This window comes from Polyodon spathula, chromosome 19, assembly GCF_017654505.1.
Source record: "Polyodon spathula isolate WHYD16114869_AA chromosome 19, ASM1765450v1, whole genome shotgun sequence".
NCBI lineage: Eukaryota > Metazoa > Chordata > Actinopteri > Acipenseriformes > Polyodontidae > Polyodon > Polyodon spathula.
Genome location: NC_054552.1, coordinates 30,083,974 through 30,107,139, shown reverse-complemented (window position 1 = coordinate 30,107,139; position 23,166 = coordinate 30,083,974). Strand labels below are relative to the sequence as shown.

At 37.4% G+C, this 23,166-nt stretch overlaps 1 protein-coding gene across 1 annotated transcript; it reads right to left on the bottom strand.

Annotated features, from left to right (window-relative positions):
* Positions 1–409: 409 nt before the first annotated feature.
* minar1 (membrane integral NOTCH2 associated receptor 1) lies at positions 410–8,862 on the bottom strand. Its single transcript, XM_041219520.1, has 3 exons — positions 6,637–8,862; positions 3,114–3,365; positions 410–607 (listed from the first exon to the last, which is right to left on the bottom strand). The coding sequence occupies exons 1-3, from the start codon at positions 8,860–8,862 to the stop codon at positions 410–412; spliced, it is 2,676 nt and encodes an 891-aa protein (XP_041075454.1).
* Positions 8,863–23,166: the final 14,304 nt, after the last annotated feature.

Genomic DNA, 23,166 nt, shown 5'->3' with positions numbered 1-23,166 from the left:
TCAATTAACTTATTTTGTATGTACTTTAAAAGTGTTTCCTTCAACACAACAATAAATCCTTCTGAAGCCACGCCAGTCCCTTTTCTGCACTCAAAAATTAAAGAACCAGATTTAAAGAACAAATCCTGACCATGTTTCGAACACTTGATATTCTTTAGCTAAAGTAATATAATAGAAAAATTAGAATAGAAAATAAACCTCAAATTTATTCTCAAAATAAAATCAACCTGATACATCTTTAAATTGAAAAAATTGACAATGAAATGTACATATCCTCTGTGAGCACTGTTTACGAAAATCTTGACACAGTTTTCTTGTCAACCCACTGCTACATATATTTATATATTTTTTGTTAAATTGGTTTTAAGAATAACATTTCAGTTGTATATAATACAACAACTTTTACATGTTATGATTTCATAGTGCAAATTGGGACCACTATGACCAAGATAACAGTGCAGACTGCCGCTGCGATCAGAGCTCCAATCTTACAAACCTTCGCTCTCCTGAACTCAGCCTCCTTGCGCTTGAGTAATGAATCGTAGCCTGGTGTGTAAATGTCCTCCATCCAGAACTCTAAATTGTTTGGATTTAAAGATTCTTGAGTCTGAAATGGAAAAGGAAGAAAACTCTGAGTGAGTCAGGTGATTGTGGAAGGAGAGACATCAAGTGAAGCCGTTTCTTCTGAAAGTGAAATTACCAACGAGGTCGAACCAACAAAGAAGTTGTACTTGAGGCCCCTATTTCAGAATATGAATCAGATATACAGACATTTGGATTCCAAAATGCTGGGAAGCCATATCAGAAAATTAATATGGGTAACCAATTGCAGTAGTGTAGTTCAAGTCTCAAGCCCTAACTCTAAATAATAAACCTGTAACCGGAACCATTCTGGGTCTGAGTTGTGCGCTTCATTTTGTATTTCCACATGGCTTTCCAACTCCCTGTAGCTTCCAACTTCATGGTGCATTATTACTGAAGGTCCCTGTCTGAATGATAATTCATGAAGTTCTACTCCAGCAAAACAGCTAAATCATGAATCAGTATTCCAGCGTTATTAGCTGTTACAGCACTGACATCAACTGGAGACCTTTCTAGCAATCAATAAGTAATACAAGTGAGCTTTTCTTTTTGTTCTGAGAACAGATTTGTGAGGATGAAAGTTATTTCTGGGAAAACCCAGACTGAAAGGTGATAACTCATGTAAGGTGTGAGTACTGATCTTATTTGATGTATGCCTTTGAACCTTTCATTCCTTCAGGATTTGGTAGATTGTCTATGAGCAGGTCATTCACAGGCAGTGTGCTAATGAATCTCCCATGTCTAACCTAAAAGTGCAATATACAATATACTTTCTGCAGATATCTTATAAAAAAAACAGTGCCTGACACAGATGATTTGTAAGATTGCCATTTGGTCCTGTTCTCAAACTTGTACCACATGCAACAAATATTGTCACCATCTGCAATGAAAAAAAAAACACCGTCCTTGGAAGTTTCTGATTCATGACAGATAGAGAGCTTATGCATTATTGGTTCTGTTTTTAAAACATTTTCTTTTTGTTTTCAAGTGGAACAATTAATCCATATTGTTACTTGGTAAATAGAAGAATAGCCCTTCTCGAATTCAACCGTGCCTCAGTGATAGGGCTATAAATCTCAAGCTGGCCTGTGGCTTTGCTGAGGAAAGTCAATATCCAGAATTTTGTGCATCCAGAACTATTTTGTTAAAGCAAGCTTTTTTCATATCCCTGTCTTGCTTACAATATAATTAGTCTATTGTGTTCGTAGCCAACTCATTTTCAGGTAAATCCCTTTTGCTGTGGCTCAGGTAATTTGCATTACCAAACCTGGAAACCTGTTACAGAGCATGAGAGGTTAAAAGAGGATGGGACCATTTCAAATATGTAATTTTGATGACAATGCTGTATAATAGCAACGATGGCAAAGGGCCAGGCGCTGTAATCTTCAGACACTGGTCATTTTGTCACTTTCAATTTACCGTCTGGATCGCTTAGCTATATTGCATGCTAGGGCAGAGCAGAACGGCAGTTTCATGGGAATAATGGCTATGCAATTTCAGTGGAGCTCCTCTGCTAGTTGAGAACTAAGTGGCTTTAACAGATAGAGCTTGGTGGATGATTATTGCAATCTCTTGTTTTGAGGAGTGAATGCTAATTTTACTGATGTCTGTTAAGATCCATCAAAGCCTATCGTGTACATTAGAAATCTATGTTTCTGAAGATGGCCATAATGGATAGTCATGCCTGATAACAATAAAAGTGAGGAGAATATAATGTGCTAATAAAATACATAATACTGGCATATAATGACTGTATGGGTATGCTTATATATATATATATATATATATATATATATATATATATATATATATATATATATATATATATATATATATATATATATATATATATATATATATATATTCTACAGAAGCTATTTTACAAACTTGCTAGCATTTATTCATTTCCCATTTCGTTTTTCATTTCCGCAGATTAAACTATACTGGGTGCTTTGTTTTCTTTGTCTAAAATCTGATTTTGAGGGAAAAAGAGTTAAGTTTCTTTAGACTAATCCTGTTAAATGCTGTCACAGGAATGCTTTTTTTAAAACAGATTTTAATTAAGTATAATTGTTTTCAAACTTATTGGTTACTGCCTTTGTAATTTTACACTAGTTAAAAAGATCTATCCCTGAATGTAATACCTGAGTAAAAAATAAAACACCAATGTGTTTGATTAGTTAGGAGGAAGGGCTAAAAGCAATCGGTCCTAATGAGTTATTGATCCAAGCCCTATTGTTTTTCACTCTGCAATGCTTTTATGTGAATAAATGAATAGCTGTCAAGTATCAACCAAGTTAGTCAAAAGACAATCATGTACAGGTAGAGATCAAATAAGACAGAACAAATGCCGCTGCCAAAAGAGAGCAGGCAGCAAACGTTAATTTCTCTTGTCACTTTGACATGCAGCCTGACATGCAACAGTATGCTGTGCTGCATCTAGACATCCTGCAAACAGTCTTAATTAATGACATGATCGTAACGCTGCACACTTGAAAGTATAAAGTAAAAGAATAAGTGTCGGGACTCACTTGCAGATCCAGCACTGCTAGCTTCCCCTTCTCCCCTGAGTTTCGTTTGTATTCCTCGATTGTCCACGAAGGATGGGGTCGCTTGGACTCTGATATCTCTGTCAGCCTCATGTCCGTGTAGAGGGGGTTGGTCTTGTGCGGTTTGACAGATGTGGAGAAGGGGTGAGGGCTGAAGACCTGCTCTATCAAGTAGGAATCTTTCGGCTGCTTCGAGGACCTGTGTGCCTGGGGGATTTCGTACTGCCTGTCTGCCTGCAGATACAGATCAAAAAGGATTGAGAGCATGAGAAAAGGAGGCCCTCAGGGATAGTTGTTTACAAGAGAAGCAATGGGAAACCGAATTATTTACTTAATGTAGTTTTCTATTTGGACAAAGTAAAAAACAGCTCCTGTTACCTGTGCAAAAACAACACCAGTTGACAATGTGCTTTGCTCAAATGCATTATAAAAAGCAAGGCGTTGCAAGATTATCTTATTTTTTTGATAACCCAATGTACTGTATAGGAGATGCTTTGAACCCCCAAGATGTTAATTTGAGGTGGAAGATACACGTTCCCCGATTATTGAGGGGAACGTGTATCTTAAACTGAGGGGTGTCCTGCAATGACCTGGTAACCCACAACCAGTTTAATTATCATAAAATCGTGTTTGGTTGGTAATATGAAGCATAGGCAGGTTATGGAAAGAAAATTTAATTACAGGTTATCAGGATTTTCCAGGACAGCCCTCCGTTGTACAGCAGCAGCTGTGCTAGAAGCTATTCCATTGCAGGCACGGCAGTCGAAGGCCTGGTGAACCAGGAGATGCTGCACAGGAGCAGTGAATGCCCAGCGGCAGATCATCACCTTTGTAGTGTAAAGTGAATGTATGAAGTGCACATCATTAATAATGCATTGCCTCAAGGCTATACTGTAGCTTACAGAAGAAACAAGGATATGAGATTGGGTAGTCTTTCACATTTAGGCTTTTGTGGTGGGTGAAGGCTGCTGAAGTCCATTTTTATGTTTGTATTCCTTACACAATCCCCTGGAACAAAAGCAGTTTGCCACAGTGGGGGCTGATTAGAGCAATGCCCCCTGTGCTGGATGATGCCCCAATGCAATGGATCTGGTGAGGCTACAGACTTGAGCAGGGTCAGTACTGATTATTGCCAATATGAAGAGAGCTGCTTTATTTCTTGCCGGATGTTGTGACTCTCTTATTTCCCAATGATGATGGTAAACAAGGTGGTGAAAGGGTATAGGCATTTCACAAATGGAAGTTGTATTTAATTTCATGTGAAACAATGTTGATGGTACACATCACCAATCCACCACACAACTCTACATAACTGGCTCACAAACTCATAGTCCAGCTTGCCTTTTAAAGAGTGTTAAATTGCAATACCAAAGTAAAAAGCATGTTTATGTTCTGATAATCACGGTGAGATTGCATATGTTTATTCTGTATGTGGTGACTGGAATGTGTTGAGATAATCAGGTGTTGGATAAATCAAGGGAAAGCTCTATTGAGAGAGTGAGAGAGGAAGAAACAACGTATGCCCCCTACAAAACTTGAACTCAATAAATAATGCTTTACAAAGTACTGTGTGTTCTGGTGGATTTCTATTTATTAGACTTCTTTAAAAAAAATAAAAAGTTTTTGTCAATGTCTTCATAAGATACAGCACATGACATGAAGACACTGATAGAGACTGTCTAAACATTTACGAGTGATTCTTTGTAGTGCTTCTATTTTATGACTAAGTCGTGGTTGTTGCTGAATAAACCAACAATGGAAATGTTTCACGATCAGAAAGCTGCACTTAATCATTTAACATGGAGGTAAAGCTCTGTGAATTGGGCCCTATGTTTCTGTAAATAGGTGAATAAAGTCAAATGTACTGTATAATTTCTCTGAAGATCAGAGCAGAGATTTCTTTACAGGAAATGTAAATACAGTAATGAAGGTTGAAGGTTGCGTGGTGTTCTGTAGAGGTGGTATGTAGAGCACTTGGTCCCCTGGATGCTGAGGGCAAGCTGGGAGCGGAGCAGCAGGCAGGCTGGCATACACTGCTGGTTGGCCGTATGCCATCTGGGCAGGGCGCCAAAAGTGAAACCGTCGGGGAATATCTTGCATTGCAGTGCATAATATCTGCAGAAATCTAAGCTGGAAAAATAGTTTCAGGGGCTGGGCAAATTGATATTAAATAGCCTGCAATGAAAAACTGTTTTCAAAGATATGTGTATGGATAGATTGACTGTGACTGATACAAATGGCATAATAGGTGCAGAGGAGTGCCATCAGAGACACACATATGAAGCACGGTAGGCATGTTACTTATGGAGAGAGCGATTTGAAGGGGGAGCAATATGAAAACCTTATGAAAACGAAATTAACTGAAAACATTTTGTAAGAAAATCCATATGTAAGCCGTGAGAAAAACGAGTGTCAAGTTCTCAGTAATCCAGCGCTGGAAAATAAAAAGATCTATATGAAGACAACACAAGATTGCAATAAGGTGTTATACTGTAGATGCAGTGGAATTAGGAGGACAAAACAAAAATTTGCACATTCTGTCAGAATTACTCAATGCTATGCCTAACCCTTGTTTAAAAGAGGTTTGTATCTCTGTACAGGTCAGAACGTTCAAATTGACATTGGCTCTGTTGGGCTTATCAGTGCTGCTACTTCCACAGTGAGCTGACATTTCCTCACTCTGTGTTTATCCTGGGGGTGCTTGATAACTGGTGGTGCAGTCTGTGAAAACACTGCAGTCTGTATCTTAAAGAGCACCACAGCACATGGCAAAGAAAAAAACACATCCGCTGACTGCTGCGCTCGTTGATTTTCAGATGGTCATAACGATATCAGACTAGCACCAGACAGCTGGTTAATGTAAAAATTAAATAAATAAATACAAATTATTTTGGGGGGGGTGGGGGCGGTTGTCTTTAAGATTAGTGTAATGTAGTTGCTGCCTATGACTATCTAAATGGAATACATTGCAGGCATTTTTACAACAATTTATCGCAATTGAGGGATTATTAGCGTTAAAGAGTGACAGTTTTGCTTGTTTTGTTTTTTATCAGGTTATGTTTAGATCATTAAAATAGACTCCAATTTTATTAACTCTGGCTTGGTATATTTTTGTGTGTCGGTGTCCCAGGTTCCAGGTCTGGATATCAACCCAGACTTTTATTCTAAGATTTTGAACAATGTTAAGTGATGGAAGACCAAATATAGAAGCTATTCTTGAACCCTGATCACATTTTTGGACAGTGATTAGGGAACACTATATGGGACAAGTAGTGCCTGTAATCGCTGTTTGTGAAATGCAAGGTATTTCCAAAGACTGGAGTTTCACAACCCAAAATTAAAAACATTAGGCTCCACATAGATTTTTGTTTAAACTGCAATGAGACTGTGGAAAAAAAAACTAGGTTTATTACTAATAGGATTAATACATCCAAAAGTAATCTCTTTTTCAGGGTGTCTGGTATGCATTGCCTGTTTTAACATCAAAACCAAAAATAAAAATTACCTCTTTGGACTTCCTGTGCCGCTCCTTGCATTCTCTCTCCTTTTCCTTCATCTCCTCGCTGGCTGAGATGGAATAAGAGGTAGCTCTCCAGTCCCTCGGAGAATTGGAGATGCTCGCAATTTTAGACTCTGTAGCACTGTTCTCCTCCGTTAAGGATCTGGACGACCTTCTGGTAAATAAACTCTTTTTCAAAGCTTTAACCCTTAAACTTTCACTATTAGTCCCACTGACATCTGAACACCATTCCGGGTTGTTGTCCTGTTTGTTGGCATGGCCAGTGGTATGGCACTGGAAGATTCTTGGTGAGACATTATTATCTGAATGATCTTCACTGGCCAGTTCATTTTGCTTGTTGTTTGTTTCCGGCTCTTGGATCTTTTCATCCAGCTTATTCAGCTTGGAAAGAACCTGAGAGATCTCATCTCGAACCCCAGAAAGACTCTCAAGTTTCTTCTCTATCTCTCCTACTCTGAGGACCAGTTTGCACACACTGGCCTTCAGATCATCATCTGAACTTTCTTGTGAATAAAATAATTTGTCAAACTTTTTGCTGTATTTTGCGACCATGTTGTGCTCAGGTGAACTATCTCCTTCTGATCTTGTCACTTGAGAGAGGGACCCATTGCTGTTGTAACGGGATGACTGGATAACAGTAGAGCCAGAAACACTCATGTCATCCAGGAATCGAAATATATCACTGATATCATCACTGACCACTTCTGAATCCTCCTCAGAATGCATGAAAGTGTGCCTTTCTCCATACTTTGTATTTGTGTTAGAAAACTCCTTCCTCTTTCTCTGGTCAGGTTGATCGGTTTGTGTCCCTACACTTGAAGTGTTGTCTATATCCACTGCCTGCGAAGATGTACAATTCATACTTTTGTCTTTAAACCTTTTCATGCCGTCTCTCTTTTCCACAGAAGGACCGCTAGACTTGGAACTCAATTCTTTTGTTTTTTGACCGTTGGATTTGATACCAAACCCTGATGGAGAAATTGCTGTTTGCTCTTTGGAGCATTGGTAATGCTGGCCCTTTTCTATGTTGCTGACATTCAGACGATGGTTATCTTTTGACTGCTTTCCGTTAAAAAAAGATTCTTCAAAATTGGGTCCTTCTTCTGTGTTCAGACTCAAACTTTTGACGGGCCAGGCTGTTTGTCTGCTCTGCCTTGTTGATGGTCTTCTTAGGTTCGGGGCTTCCATCACAGTGGTGGGTCCAAAATAAGTGGATGTTTGCAGATCATCCAAACTTTCATGTTTTGCTCGTCTTTTCTCTTGTACGGGGGAGCTTATGGGCTCAAAGTAGGGATTGCTATATGGCAGTTCAAAACTGTGATTAAAAAAAGTAGCTGGCTTATGGGTCTCTCTCCTGTTGTGCCCTCCCACCCCTTTATCACTCGGCTGCGAATCTGTAGTGAGGACCTGTGGTGTAAATGCAGCAAGATTGTGGAAGTCTTCCTTGAATATAGTTCTCTTCTGCACACAGGAGTGTACTGTAAAAGGCTCCGCATTTGAAATAAAAGTCTCCTTAATCCCCAAATTCATATGCAATGAGTCCTGATCTGTGGATTCGCTGTCGATGTCCATTGGAAAGTAGGTGCTCTGCATTTCACAAGGTGGAGGACTGCTGTTTGAAAACTGATGCAGCATCTGAAGCCGGTCAAGTGAAGCAGCCCTGCATTTAATTTCCTTATTAACTCCCAGCAAGAAGTTTGGATCAGAGGTTGGAATGAACTGCTTTGAGTTGCTGCAGTTTGATTTGGGACATGGTGACGTGCGGGAGCTTGAGTGCTCCATGGCATCTAACAAATCGCAGTTTGTTACGCAGTCCGAATATTTGCATATTTCAGAGTCTGACCGACATGATTCGATAGATTGATGTTTATGGAATTTGGGCCGCTGTGCATGGGGTAATTTTTCCTTGGCTTCCTGGTCATTCATTCGAATCAAGTTAAACATGGTGACAATGTCTGCTGCGACCATTATCTTCTTGGATTGCTGGTTGTCCATTGAGCACCTCATCTTATCTTTAAACAAGGTTGCAGGGAAACTGGGGTCCAAGCAAGCTGTATAAAACAGAAGGCTCCTTAGTTTTGCCAGGTGTGCCAAATCAAACCTGGCACACAGGGATTTACACAGATCCTGATAAGAAACACTGCTGTGCTTTGTGTCTAGCTCTTCCAAGATCCTTTCCAGGAAGAGGGAATATTCAGGTGTTGGATCCATTCTGGGTGATGGTTATGATCCTTATTTCAAAAGAAAGCTGTAGTCCTGTAGCAAAAGTAATCAAACATTTTTTTAAATAAATAATAATAATAATAATAATAATAATAATAATAATAATAATAATAATAATAATAATATATTCTGTTTCTTGGTATTAGCTACCATTATCTCATGCAGGAATAAAGGTATTTTGGGGGTACTTAAAAGAAGGATTGAAGTAGTAAGATTGAAAACTGCAGCAATCAATTCATCCTGTACCAACCACTAGACTGTGTCAAGACTTCAAGGGACAACCACCCCTCCAATTCAATAATCAATACACTCCACTTCACAGGTTTTATTGCTCTTGTTTTCGTGGTCTGCGAAGAGAAGTAATCGCATTGTCTAGACCACCAGACGTGTGTTTCGTTCTTCGGCACATCAGTTGGATTTGAAAATACTTATTCATTCATATAATATGCTGAATTTATATGTATATACATAATGTATAAAGCGCTTGGAAGAATAAATATTTCTGCTCATTATAGCTGTATGGATAGATCGTGGGGGTATGATAGGTGTGGCAGACGAGGATTTATAAATGTATGTTGCATAATATTAAAAATAAGAACACGCTTCGTATTGTGCACACCGTTAAAAGTCTTTCACTCTGAAACGGTGCAAAATTCTGCAGTTTGCAGCTACCTCCTGAAAGCTCAAGAGCATTTTGAAATTGATCAAGGTACTTGACTTGAACGGATTTTTAATGTTTTCTCTTAGTATATTCTTACATCTTTTTGTCGTGTCTTTATATTGTATATTATTGTCTCATAGAAATAGGTATCCTGAGTTTCTAATGATGTGAGCAATATAAGAACCCAGGAACAAAAGAGCATAGCCGATGTTTCAACCTTTCATGTATGCCTTAAACGATTTGACTGATCTGTTAGACGGTACATTTAAGTTGACAAAATACTGTATTTGAAGCGCTATATAAAAATTGCTAAATAAAATCAGCAAAAACAATTAAAAAAATTATATATATATATATATATATATATATATATATATATATATATATATATACACACACACACACACACACACACACACACACACACACATATATATATACATACACACACACACACACACACACACACACACACAGTTTTTCACAGACAAGAGCACTGTTGTACTTATACAATGCAGAGCACTCTTGTAAAATGCATGAAGTAGCTAATAATTAATATAAATACATGCAGAAATAAATGCAAATATCCAACACAGCAGAGGTAAAAGCAATACCTTATGCACGGTCCCATTTAAAGCAATCCATGCTGGAATTTGAACACCACTCTACAAACTGTAGCAGTATGTCAATTAACTGCAAAGTTAGCATTTAAAATATTTATTGTATCGATACATACAAAATAAAAATAAAAATCCAGGTTTTTACACTTGTGTTAATTTCGATATGGATTATATTTTAAAACCCGAAATGCAAGCTTCGTTTTTCAACAGGTTCGTCTCTTGAAAAAGGCTTTTGCTTTATCTCCTTTAGTATCGTTTGTGCTCTTTTTTCCATCGGCTGTGATCCTCAATCAATCCTTTAGTTTTGAGGAAGGAGCTGTCCACTGACTGAGTGAGAGTGTGTGGTGCTGAAAGCGCGGAGGCGCTTTGTTTCGACTCACAATGACGTCATCACACCAAGTGTACAGCCGTCTCTGTATCTTAAGCTCACAATAATTGTGCACTGCATGTAGCTGTAAATGGTTAATACATAATAATAATGTAAGGTTGGGTTTGCCACTGCACTCTTTCTGTGCTGGACTGGGTTATCTCAGCTTCTTGTGCTATTATATGATTGCCAACATTGTAAGCCAAATACTGTCTTTATTTATTTGGCAGACGCCGTTTGTTATCGACTGGTTTACATGCACATACTGCCGCCAGCACTTTTAAATAGTGAATCATATATATGGTTTTGGCCACACACTATTGCTATAATTTACGTAATTTACAGGTTTCGCACAAAACAAACCAACCGCCTATTTAGTTCTTGCAAAATTCCTTTTGCGCGGCATTCTTTGAAATGATCATAAATGAAGTGTGTTGTAAATGTCCGTACAGGCCATGTGACCGACAGAAAACTGAAGCTCTTTGATTTGAAAGTAATCCCCGTGGCGCCATTATTTACATGCTAGCGATTGCAATAGAGCACCCGCTGACTGGGCGTATAGATAATACATACATATCACATGGCATCTTTTTAGTTGCATCACGTCTTTCTACCTGTTATCTTACTTACGTATCAATGGTAGCTGCCACACATCATCATAATAATAATATATTTATTTTTGTATAGCCCTTTCATAGTGGATCACCATCACAAAGCACTTTACAGAGGTAGGCTATGAACTGTGCATTATATGCAGAGTCACTTACACTAGGACATTGATTTAACATCTCATCTGCAGGATGGAGCACAAGAAGGTTAAGTGACTTGCTCAGGGACTCACAGTGAGGCAGTCAGTGGCAAGGGTGGGATTTGAACCGGTGGTTTTCTGGTTACAAGTCCTGGACTTTAACCATTGGAGAATATATTAATATGATATTATAATCTGCTTTTCCAATGCTAATTCAGTCTATGCAAATGTTTCTTCTACCTCTTGTGGACAAAAAGACCATGTGTTGTATATCAGTAATTGCGATGAAGGGGTTCTGTGGTGTTGCAAGCCAGATGTGTTGTATATCAGTAATTGTGATGAAGGGGTTCTATTGTGTTACAAGCCAGATGTGTTGTTGAAAATCAGATATTGTGTGGGTGCAGATAACATGAGTGTGCACTGTAGTTCTATTATTAAACAAAGTGTACTAAATGAACTCTTGGAAGAGACATTATTATGCATAGTTACAATGTACTTAATGTGTAATTAAAGACACTAAGTGTAAATGAACTTATTGAACTATACAACACAAGTAAAAAACCAGAAGAGAGGGGCAGTGGTAATGTTGCTGATTAGATAAGAAAATAGATGTTACATCCTTGGTGGCTACTGACTAATAGAGTTATGTCCTTCAAGAGCTACAGTATGTAATTTCTTTTTTTAATAGTCTCCCAATACAAACCTTTTTTCATCCAAGAATTACAATGTGGTAGTCACAGGTAATTATATTTTTTTATATATAATATATATACTATATATATATATCTATATAAATATATATATATATATATATATATATATATATATATATATATATATATATATATATATATATTCCCATTGGCAGTCGTTGCTTTATATTGAACAAGTTATTGTCTGTGCTTCCTGTCTGTGCTAAATCTGAGCTGCCAGTGCTGGTTCCTGTTTGCAAAACGAGTATTGCATTGACCAAAACTAATTAACAGAAAACATTCATCTAATGATTTATTGACAAGCCAATTCCAGAAAGAATATGAGCCAGGATTCAGCTTTGTAAGATCAATCTAAAATTAACAAAAGGGATCAACCGACACAATTAAAGAGCTGATCAGCAATGTGTTGAGGTACGTGGGCTTAAGCAAGCAAGTTCTTAACTGTCTGTAATCCTCTAGTGGCTAATGAAGCATTATTAAAATGTGCTACTTGTAAACCAACCAGGGATTCTCTGTATTTTAATTTGATTGATTTGCAACAGAATGTCTTGACTGTGTGTTATTACATTGAAAAATCTATAAAGGTGGAAACTAAACGAATATTTAAGAAATACAACTTGCATATTCAGGATAATCGAAATGGTTACTTCAGGCTAAATGGTTAATGCATGTAAAGAAAGAACATGTTTTCCCTTGAAAGAACAAACTTCTTGTTCTGGAAACTTTTCTCAATGCTGTTCTAATGTTGTTCGATGATGAGAGAGATGGAATTAGATGACAGGAGCAAAAGATCAAAATCAGCTTTTCCTGAACTTAAAAAAGACATGCTTTCTGCATCTCATGACTACTGAATGGAATGCTTTATTAGGATCGATCTGCAGCCAGCAGGGGCTTGTTTTTATAGACACTGTAAGCTGGATCTCTAAGAAATCGATATGACACCAGCAATCACTTAGACCTGGCAAAATTACTGGTCAAGTGTGTCTGCATTCTCATTTCTTCTTCTAAAAAATCAACTAGACAGGACATGTGAAACTAGAAAAAAATGACTTGCAATTCTATTGACTCTGTTCCCAGCAGAAATAATTAACAATACCAGCTTTGATTTGGGCTTGGGGATAGATTAAACCTATAGTGAGGGGATTGGCCTGTTTTCCTTCCAAACTGTAACCTGTAGTTTTTTTAACATGGGGTGGGTTGTTGAAGAGTAACTTGAATTGGTGGAGTTTGGAAAATGCTTCCTTTCTAGTAAATTATTCCAAAAATTGTTACAGTTTATACAATCTGATGGAGCTTAAAAGTGGAAGGTAAGGCAATGTTAGAAACTGATGCACTTGAGTCTTTATTTCTAATTGCATGTTTTAAACATGAAGATATGGATGAGCTGATTTAGTTCACTGGGATTCACCTGGGCGTTGCAACAGCATGATTGTAAGAAAATGGCCATAACCCCAACTGCAACATGGAAGTAAAACAAAATAATGTTTTCTCTTGAGGTAGACCTCTGATCGACTTTGCGTCTATTGATCTGTGATACAGTATGAAGGAGATTATCAAAGTGGCAGTGGAGCAAACAATGTAATGAGGAACAGCTTTCAGTGAAGTAACATAGTCTTTGACACTTTCAAAGTTACTGAAAAAATGCACTAATACAGGCAGAATACTAATATTAGTGCTCGAGATACAGGGATTTAAAATATTGAAGTTTGCTCTTTATAACCTTCAGCATCTGGAACATTACGATTCATTTTTTTAATGGTAAAACCACTCCATTTAGGAATACTAAAAGAAACTTTGTAAAATTCAATGACAAACATTTTGACTCAAATAATTATTTTCAGTGGGATACGTGACCGTGACCTCCCCAGTGGATTAGCCATCTTATCAACCATAAAGCACAGTTATCTGAGTAAGACTATGTAAGAGACAAGACACAGAGGTACATGAACTATCCTTGCACGGTCTGGTAAATAACAACTGGCTAAACGACTGCCATTCTTCTCATGTTTGTTTGGTGTTTGGTTTACAAATGCATTCTCCTAGGCATTGGCTTAATGGCACTTCCTCGGCTGCAGTAAATCCTGGACAGAGCTCTTCATTTTCCAGATGACTACGCAGGATTTCTTTGAAGCCAAAGTTGGAGGAAATCGTCTCATTCTAGAGGGCAGAGTCAATCAAACTGCCACAGGCATGTAAATGAGGGGCCATGCTGTAGAAACGGGTTGTTAATTATATTGACCCATGCACGCTTGAAGGGTAGCAGGGTAGATGATTAGCCGAGATTTAGACACTCTGTCTTCAGTTGCACCAGGTTAAATCTATTAGGAATTTGGATCAAGCTAAGGCAGATCAACTCTTAGATAAAAAATACAAAAATATTATTACTGACAGGATGGTATTCACAAAATGCAGAAATTGTGTAAGTATCAATGATATAATACTCCTCAAATGCCATCATCTTCATGTGCAATACAATACAACGATTTTATGGTTGGTACAAACAACATGGTCTAGTTACATAAATATGGTAGTTTTCCTTCATACAAAAAAAAAAAAAAAAAAAACATTTTAAAATCCCAACACATGGAATGTGCAATAGGCACATAAACGTCATTTTAAGAATAAAAAGAAAAATACTGTAACATTCAAATCATACCATCATATCATTACACTACAGTAAGTGCCTTTTAAATACTGAAGGTCTCTTCTTTTAAGTGTCTTTCAGGGCTAGAAAATATTGCAGTAACTCCTGTCAGGGATGAACATTATTGAAGCAACCCCAGGCACCCCATCCTAGAGTGGGTTAAACTTTGTTAGGAGATACTCATTACCTAAAAGAATTCTGACAGTAGGCCTTCAAGACTTTACAAGTTATTAGAAGCTCATCCTGTCCAAAGCAATGATTATGAAAAGCAATTAGATTATAATTGATGTATCTTTCTTGTCCCGTCTGTTTTACAGTAGCTGTAATGGCACAAAAGATCAATACAAAAACAATAACATATACATATACCACCTGCTCTCACTGCTCATGCAATGCCTTTAGGGCCTCCCGAAAGTTATAACCTTTTCTCATTTGATTGGCACAGGATGAAAGACGTGTTCACAAGAGGTGTTTAAAAAGGTGAGAGCTTCACTGAGTATTCATTTTGCAGCGTTTTCTTCAAAACTTTTTTTATTGGGTTTTATCTCGATATCCTTGGCAACGTGGTTTTAATTGATCATGTTTTTTCGTTTTTTTTTCTAAAATGCAATTTGTATGCATTATTGAGCATTTTCAGAAGCATCTCCACAACCTTGATTAGGGTTCTGTCGATTTTCAATATTAGCACCTCAATAGGCCCCTTGGTTTCCATGGCTCACTCAATTCCTGCGACGACACAGATTCATCACGCATGAATCATAAGGAATGGAGCTGTATGTAAAAACATGAATCTGCCTATGAGTTAAGAGTGTACAGTACATTCCTTAAGTGCATTTAGCCATTACAAATCATGGGGCTGTCTTGGTGGCTTGATATGCATTGTAGCATTACATCCTTTAAGGGTGCCAACTGTTCTGGGGAACTGAAAATATAATTTAGGTAATATTCAACACTGTATTTCCAGGGTCATGCTTCTGGATATTTATTATATTTTACATATGGTTTTGTTTTAGAAATGAATTATTAAACAGGCAAACCTCAGGCAGAACTTCCTCTCTCGTGGTAGCGGCTGATAATTATTCGTAGCGGGGATCCTTTGACATTTCATAAGAACATAAGAAAGTTTACAAACGAGAGGAGGCCATTCGGCCCATCTTGCTTGTTTGGTTGTTAGTAGCTTATTGATCCCAGAATCTAATCAAGCAGCTTCTTGAAGGATCCCAGGGTGTCAGCTTCAACAACATTACTGGGGAGTTGATTCCAGACCCTCACGATTCTCTGTGTAAAAAAGTGCCTCCTATTTTCTGTTCTGAATGCCCCTCTGTCTAATCTCCATTTGTGACCCCTGGTCCTTGTTTCTTTTTTCAGGTCGAAAAAGTCCCTTGGGTCGACATTGTCAATACCTTTTAGTATTTTGAATGCTTGAATTAGGTCTCCGCGTAGTCTTCTTTGTTCAAGACTGAACAGATTCAATTCTTTTAGCCTGTCTGCATATGACATGCCTTTTAAACCCGGAATAATTCTGGTCGCTCTTCTTTGCACTCTTTCTAGAGCAGCAATATCTTTTTTATAGCGAGGTGACCAGAACTGAACACAATATTCAAGATGAGGTCTTACTAATGCATTGTACAGTTTTAACATTACTTCCCTTGATTTAAATTCAACCCTTTTCACAATGTATCCGAGCATTGTTTTAATGAGAGAGGTGGGTCAGGTTGTTTTTTAGATTTACATTCCTGTCAAAATGCCTGGATTGTTCTGACCTAAATGCTCTCTGCATTGACCAACAGTAATTTGCAGGTGGCTTTCAGTTCTATTGGCTCGTGCTATTAGATTTGATAACTGAGGTTTTTTTTTTTGTATCCATTTACAAGTTTAGTTACCTCATGTATTTTCCACTGCATGAATTGTCTGTTTCTGATACATGAAAACCTTTTAGACCATTGTAACTTGTGCATACTGTGATACTGTGTGATAATGCAGCAGTACTTGGAAATTAATTCTGTTTCAATGTTGTTGCTTTGTCAGGGAGAGGATTGGAAACTTTCTCTTGACCCTGAATTTTTTTTTTACATTTGCTACTCTTTATTTTATTACTATTTATTTATTTTGATAGATACAGTCTGAAGTGAATATCAATGCCATTCTGCAAAGAGAGATCGGGCTATTTATAAAAGCTCCTACATTATGCACTAGTATCTATCTATTTCTACAGGAATATAAATAAGAATGCTTTTCTTATTGCACATTTAAAGCAGGAAGTGTTTGCAAAAACACAATCTGTTAGCAGTAATGCTATCATGAAATAAAAAAGTGTGTTCAGATGTATGCCCAGCCTGCTCATCCCCTATCTGTGACAAAGCTGCAAAGGGATCATTTGCCAATCTGTCTTCAACAGTATGCAGTTAACCCAGAGCAGCAGCTGTGCAAAACTGCACATCACTGTTCATTAGCATGGCAATGCATTGCAAAGTGGAAAGAAAATTGTATAATTGAAAAATTGTTCTGTTTACTAAGGCTTTCAGAACTGCTGAGCAAGTTGATTTGGGCAGAAAGATGCAGGCGTATGTCTGCTTTAAAGATACAAAAGTATGTCTGCTTTAAAGCATGTTCAGGCCTTGCTTTCGCTGCTGTTTTCAGAAATGGTGTTTGCTGTTCTTTCTTTGATTATAGAGTACATGACATTTCTTTTTTGTTTTGCATTTTTTTTGCTTTTTTTTGGAGTACCCTTTAATCCCAGTTACTCAACCCACATTCAACCAAGTTTCTTTACAAACTATGACATTGCTTATGACAGGATAATGTAACAATGCTTTGCCTGGAAACTTTTAATCGGATGTTCTGAATGAATCTAGTTACAGAGCGGCACTGGATATTTTAGGGAATGCTACAATGTGAAAAAAAAAATCAGGATTTCAGAAAATTACATATAAAAACATATTACTAATGAATATGCAGATTACATCATTTAAGGTTATGAAGCATTCTGTTGGCAGAGTAACTGGGTTAGTAAATGTGGTGCCAGGTTGGCAACATTTTACACATAGTTAACAGAGGTCATACATATACAACTGTAAATTACCTCTGCTTTTAATACTTTTATTTATTTATTTATTTATTTATTTATTTTAACAAATGTTTTTTATTTGTTTTCCGGAAAATATAGTAACACGTGAACATGAACAAATGAACACAAACGAACATAGTGAGCTCTAAAAACACACAAGGCAATGCAGTGACAGGAATACAAAACTAACTAGCAATCCAAACACACACAAAAAAAGTACGTAACATTTCTTGAGTCATTTGCTAACAGATGAGGATGGTCTGCTTAGACAAATCATTGATACAGGCATTTAATGCTGTACAACATATAAATATTGGACATGCATGTTCACAAGTCAAAGGTTGTCTTTTAAACAGTGGGATCTGGTTGTGATTCCCCTTGAAGTTTCCCTTATGTCCTTCTGATTTTCCATCTTGGAAATATACTGAATTATAATTTCTCCAGTGTTTGCGCATGCTGGACTCCCTTGCATGTAATATAATTATCCCTCCTCTGAATAAGCGTCCTCTGGGCTGTGGAAATGGGATAGATGAACCATCTCTTTCTTTTAAAGTGACCAGGCAGTGGGCTTCTATTACAAAGAGGTACAACTTGCTACCATGTTATAAGTTGCTGCTTTTATATTTCCACTGAACTGCAAAAGGTTAAAAATGAGTTCCTAGGTGAAGTGCTGCACTAGAAGCATTTTTAATGTGATTGTGTTTAATGGATGGCATTGTGTGATGCACTGCTGCTACGGATTCTGTACTGCCCCCTGTCAGTGAGATGAGGTTAAAACTATGAGTGCAGACGAGCCCGGCTCCTTTGTATTGTGGTTCAGCTGCTCACTTGCAGTGTGTCGGGTCGCTGGTTCACACCTAGCCTCCGCCCCGTTACATGTGCTATCATGGTGTAGTATGAAGGGATGACCATTGATGGGATGAATGGCCTTTTCTCATTCACAAAGTTTGTATTACTGTTTTAAAATCAAACTGTAAAAAGCAGTACAACAGCAGCCAATCATTTGTACAATCATTTACAGTAGTAACTGTCCATCCATTTAGTAGCCCATAGCACAAACCTTAGCCCATTTTTATTTCTTTCTGGCGATTATTTTCCCTTGTTTGCTCCTAGTTTCTTTTGTCTGAAAAAAGATCCAAGATGTGACTTTAATTTAAATGCAAACTGGAAATTAATTCACTCTTGGGTGATCTGAATTCTAACAATGCTTAGGAGCAATGCTTCTTTCAGATTTATTGGCCAGACTTCTTTCAATTGCTTCTTATACTGCAGTACATTAGCTTACTAGCTGTTTCCGCCTGCAACAGAAAGAGTTTCTAGTGACTGATTTCGGTTAACATAAAGGACAGCGTTGATGGCAGGAGGCAGGGGTGATGTTGAACAACGTTACAGAGCAGCACAGAGCACTGCACTTTTCACATGGCCGTACAGTTGATAATTCAAAGAAATGGGAAGAAAAAAGCTGCTTTGTTTCCCTGCTTTTTCCAGCTCAGATCATCGGCTTGATTTTGGCACATAAACATGCAAATAGGGGAAACTGTTGAATTTTTCATTGTATTCCTAGGACGTAATATTGTAATTAGTTCTTTGCTTGGCAGTAGAGGGTGTTACATATTGAAAAGCTTGTGAAAAAGATTTTCCTCCATCAAGAAGTATTAATGACACCACTGGATTGACAGTCCTGGCAGTCGACAAATCATCCTGTAATTCCTGTTTTGCATGCTCTACCAGGGCTGGCTTTTGACAGCTGTTGGGCAGGACTTTATTTGATGTTGACGTATGAAGCATGCATATCATATATTTTCCTGTGCCTTTCACAACAGACACTTCAACATTTTATTAGAAATTCATGAGTTCTCTGCAGGGTAAAGAATGCATGTCCCTGATTTCATTTAATGTGTTAGTGATATACGGTATGTCGTTTCATACAAAGGTGTCGTGAACAGATTTAAAAGGGTTTAATACATTTATTAAGCAACACAGATCAACTAAAACTATATCTTTTTTTAGACAAGTATTCAGTTAGCGCAGATGATTTGTGAAAACATTTGATGTGTATACACCGTCGCCACCTGCTGGACCATGAATGTACTGTAATAACTAGGGATAGAACAATACAGTATAATAAACGGTAGTACAAAGGATTTTCATTTCATTACTGTAGTTACCTCCAAAAAGTCTCACACTTGTTTTTATTCACAGGAAGTCAGAAATAGATTGAACTACCCTGGCTTAGTGTCAGCTTAGTGTTAATTTGATAGAAACAGACATAAGATGCATAGTTTAACAGTAGCATCTCCATGTAAAACTTGCAAAATTGAAAACAATTATGTTACTTACAGGCTGCATGATTAAATGTGTTTCTATTAAACCTGCGTACACTATGCTCAAAAGAAATACATTTAGAGTTTGTGATCAATGGTATGCAATCAGTTTTAATAAAGGGCCTTAGCTTCCATTTATTTTAATGCAAACTCGGTGTAAATATCACAAAGACGTATTCATTTTTGGCTGCTAAGTTAAAAGGATGATTGACTTTCATGCCAGTTTAAATCTTTCTGAACTCTTTCATTCCAATAAAACTATGAAGTACTTCATCACTTTCAGAACACTTTAATCTGACCTTAAGACCTCCAGAAAAAAAGCAGCACATTTCAAGCTGAAGAAATGTATCACAGTATCACACTTCATCTGGTTTGAATGAATCTGTTTTTCGGAAGAAATGCACAATGGTTTGCAAATAGTTATATTCAGGTTTTTTTTTTCCTCACTTACTACAAGATGTTATAGTGGCCCTCTGAAAAACAGTTTATTATGTTTAGATCACAAGTTAATTATCTTAGGATATCTAGGTTGTTTGAAATGTATCTTGTGCTCTTGACATGAAATAGACACGGCAGCCTATTTGAGTGGTGGTTCACTTGTGTAAGCAATTGTATGTAAGCATTTATATATCGTAATCATGCACTGAGAGGCAGGACGACATAGTGACAGCATAGTTGCTCAACAACAGCCCTAAATACATCTGATTCCACTCCATGTCCACCAGGCTTCAATGCCCTCAGCTACCTAGCTGGGAGGGACACCAGAACCCAAAGGATAAGGGCATGCTCACCATACACCAGTGATTGGATCTCTCGCCACAAGAATACCAGAAGCATTAGGACATACGATAGCTTTTGACAAGGGGCAATTAACAGGCAATAGCTGAAAAGAAGCTCATTAGGAACCTATATTCTCCGGGTCTGCATCAGGATGCTACTTACATTATATTGCAATAAAATTGGATGTGTCTAATGGGGAATTGCAAATAATTACCATCCACTGAATACTTACTAACTAGTGGATTCAGTCAAGTAACACAGCTGCCATGTTATTTCCCTATTCAAATACATTTTAAGTACTTTTTTGTTCGTGCTATTTCTGGAGGTTTTATTAAATAGCCCCACACATACACACACACACACACACACACACACACACACATATATATATATATATATATATATATATATATATAATCCATCCACCCCTAAGTACAGTAAGGGATGGGATGATGCTAGCATACTTTATTGCAATATAAAGCTGCAAGTCAATAACATCCATATGTCATGGTCATTATGCTTTTGTTTGTATGAGGTTTAAACATTATATAATGCAATATGATCAAACTGCATCAGGTACATAGCATATGAAATATCATTACACTGCTTCTAAACCTGTTTTACCATCATAGTCTTACCACTGTGTGTGGTGTTACTATTAATCCTCCTTACACTTTGTTTTTCCAACAGTGCTAATTTTTGAAATACTTATATAAGTTATTTTTTTTAACTTGTAAATTTACAAAATAGATCAACTGCTTTGACATAAAATTTCCATTTTTAAAAAGTAACCTTGAAAAGTTATTGACATGCATGCACGCCTGTTCCCTTCTGCTGTACAGCGTTAATAGTTTTGTTCAAAGATGATGATAGGTGTTATTAGTAAACCCTCGGGCATCCCATTTAAAAGCTGCAGTAAGATCATGCTCCTCAATGAAAATGTTAACCACAGTCAGTATCGTAAAGGAATTCTCAGCGGTACAGTGCTTGATAGCATGGCAGTAAATGATTTAATATTACCCTAATCAGGTGGCTTTGATACTGTAGTTACATGCAAGCATGAACTTCCCATTGCAGGCTTCATAAAGTACCCCTTGATTGGTCCAAAATGCATATTCAGGGGTGGAAATAAGACTCCCACTGCACAGCAATTTGATCCATTCCTGGTTTTACTACGAGTTTAATAAGATACACCTGAGCTTGTTACAGTATCTATATTACAAGCTAATCAAGCTTGTAGTAAAACCTGGAATTGGTGTAACTGCTATGCAATAGGGGGTCTTATTTCCATCCCTGATATAGAATGCATTAAAATCATCCATAATCTGCTTCACCCATAATATTAGATTTGCCTTTACTGTAGATACAGGTGAGATACCTTTGCTTGTCGTGTCAGCATTCATGAAGGTGATAAATCTGTTGTTCCAAAATGAATGTCATGCTCCAGTAACGTGCTTCAGTGGAAACTTCAATAAAAACAATACCTCAGAAACCAAGAATGAATGTTCAAATAACCCGCTTTAATCAGTGTGCTTTAATCCATCTTATTGACAGTGTGTTAGAAACTTCCAGTTGTAATGACGTGGCACCATAATCCAAGACTCTATTGATCTATTGATTTGCTGTATCTAACCAGCTCAGCCCTAGCCATGTAGCAAATGGCCGTGTGCTACTGCTTCTCTCACGGTAGATGAATGTTGCAAATTACTGAACATCGAGCCGCACTTGTGAAATGGTAAGAGGTCAAGCTGAACGATGCTAGCTGTTAACAATGCGCTTGATTGCACTTTTATATTTAAAGTCTTCCTGCATCTCTGTGAAGTTAAAGGATATTAAATACAGTATGTGTTTTCAAATCTGAATGCGATGTAATGTATTCCAATGAAAGAGTACACTAGGTTGCCCCAAAGTTTTTTAGTAAAAAATAGAAAATTGACTTGACAGTGTTTTTCATTATGCGATCTGAATTTGAATCCAGCTTTTGTCACACATGAAATTACCTCAGTGGTCCGCAGTAGGCCAGCTATACAATGTCAGTACCATCTACCAGTACCAGGATAGATTACCTTTTGCTCAAGTCCTTGGACTGCATAGTAATTAAGTTAAATTACAGCCTGTCCCCCTGTAAACGCTAATCCTTTCTAATGAGGTCAGTGAATTTCTTTAACCCTTATCTACTGGAGTGAATGATTTAAATTACAAACACAAACACATGACTTTAGAACAACTTGACATCGCAAAGCCCCGTATTTAAATATTTATTTTGGCAATCCACATTCTACGGGTGCTTAATTTTCTTTTCACGTTGACAGTAAAAGCTAGGAATTAAACATGAAAACGTACTGTTTATTATATAATTCATTAATTT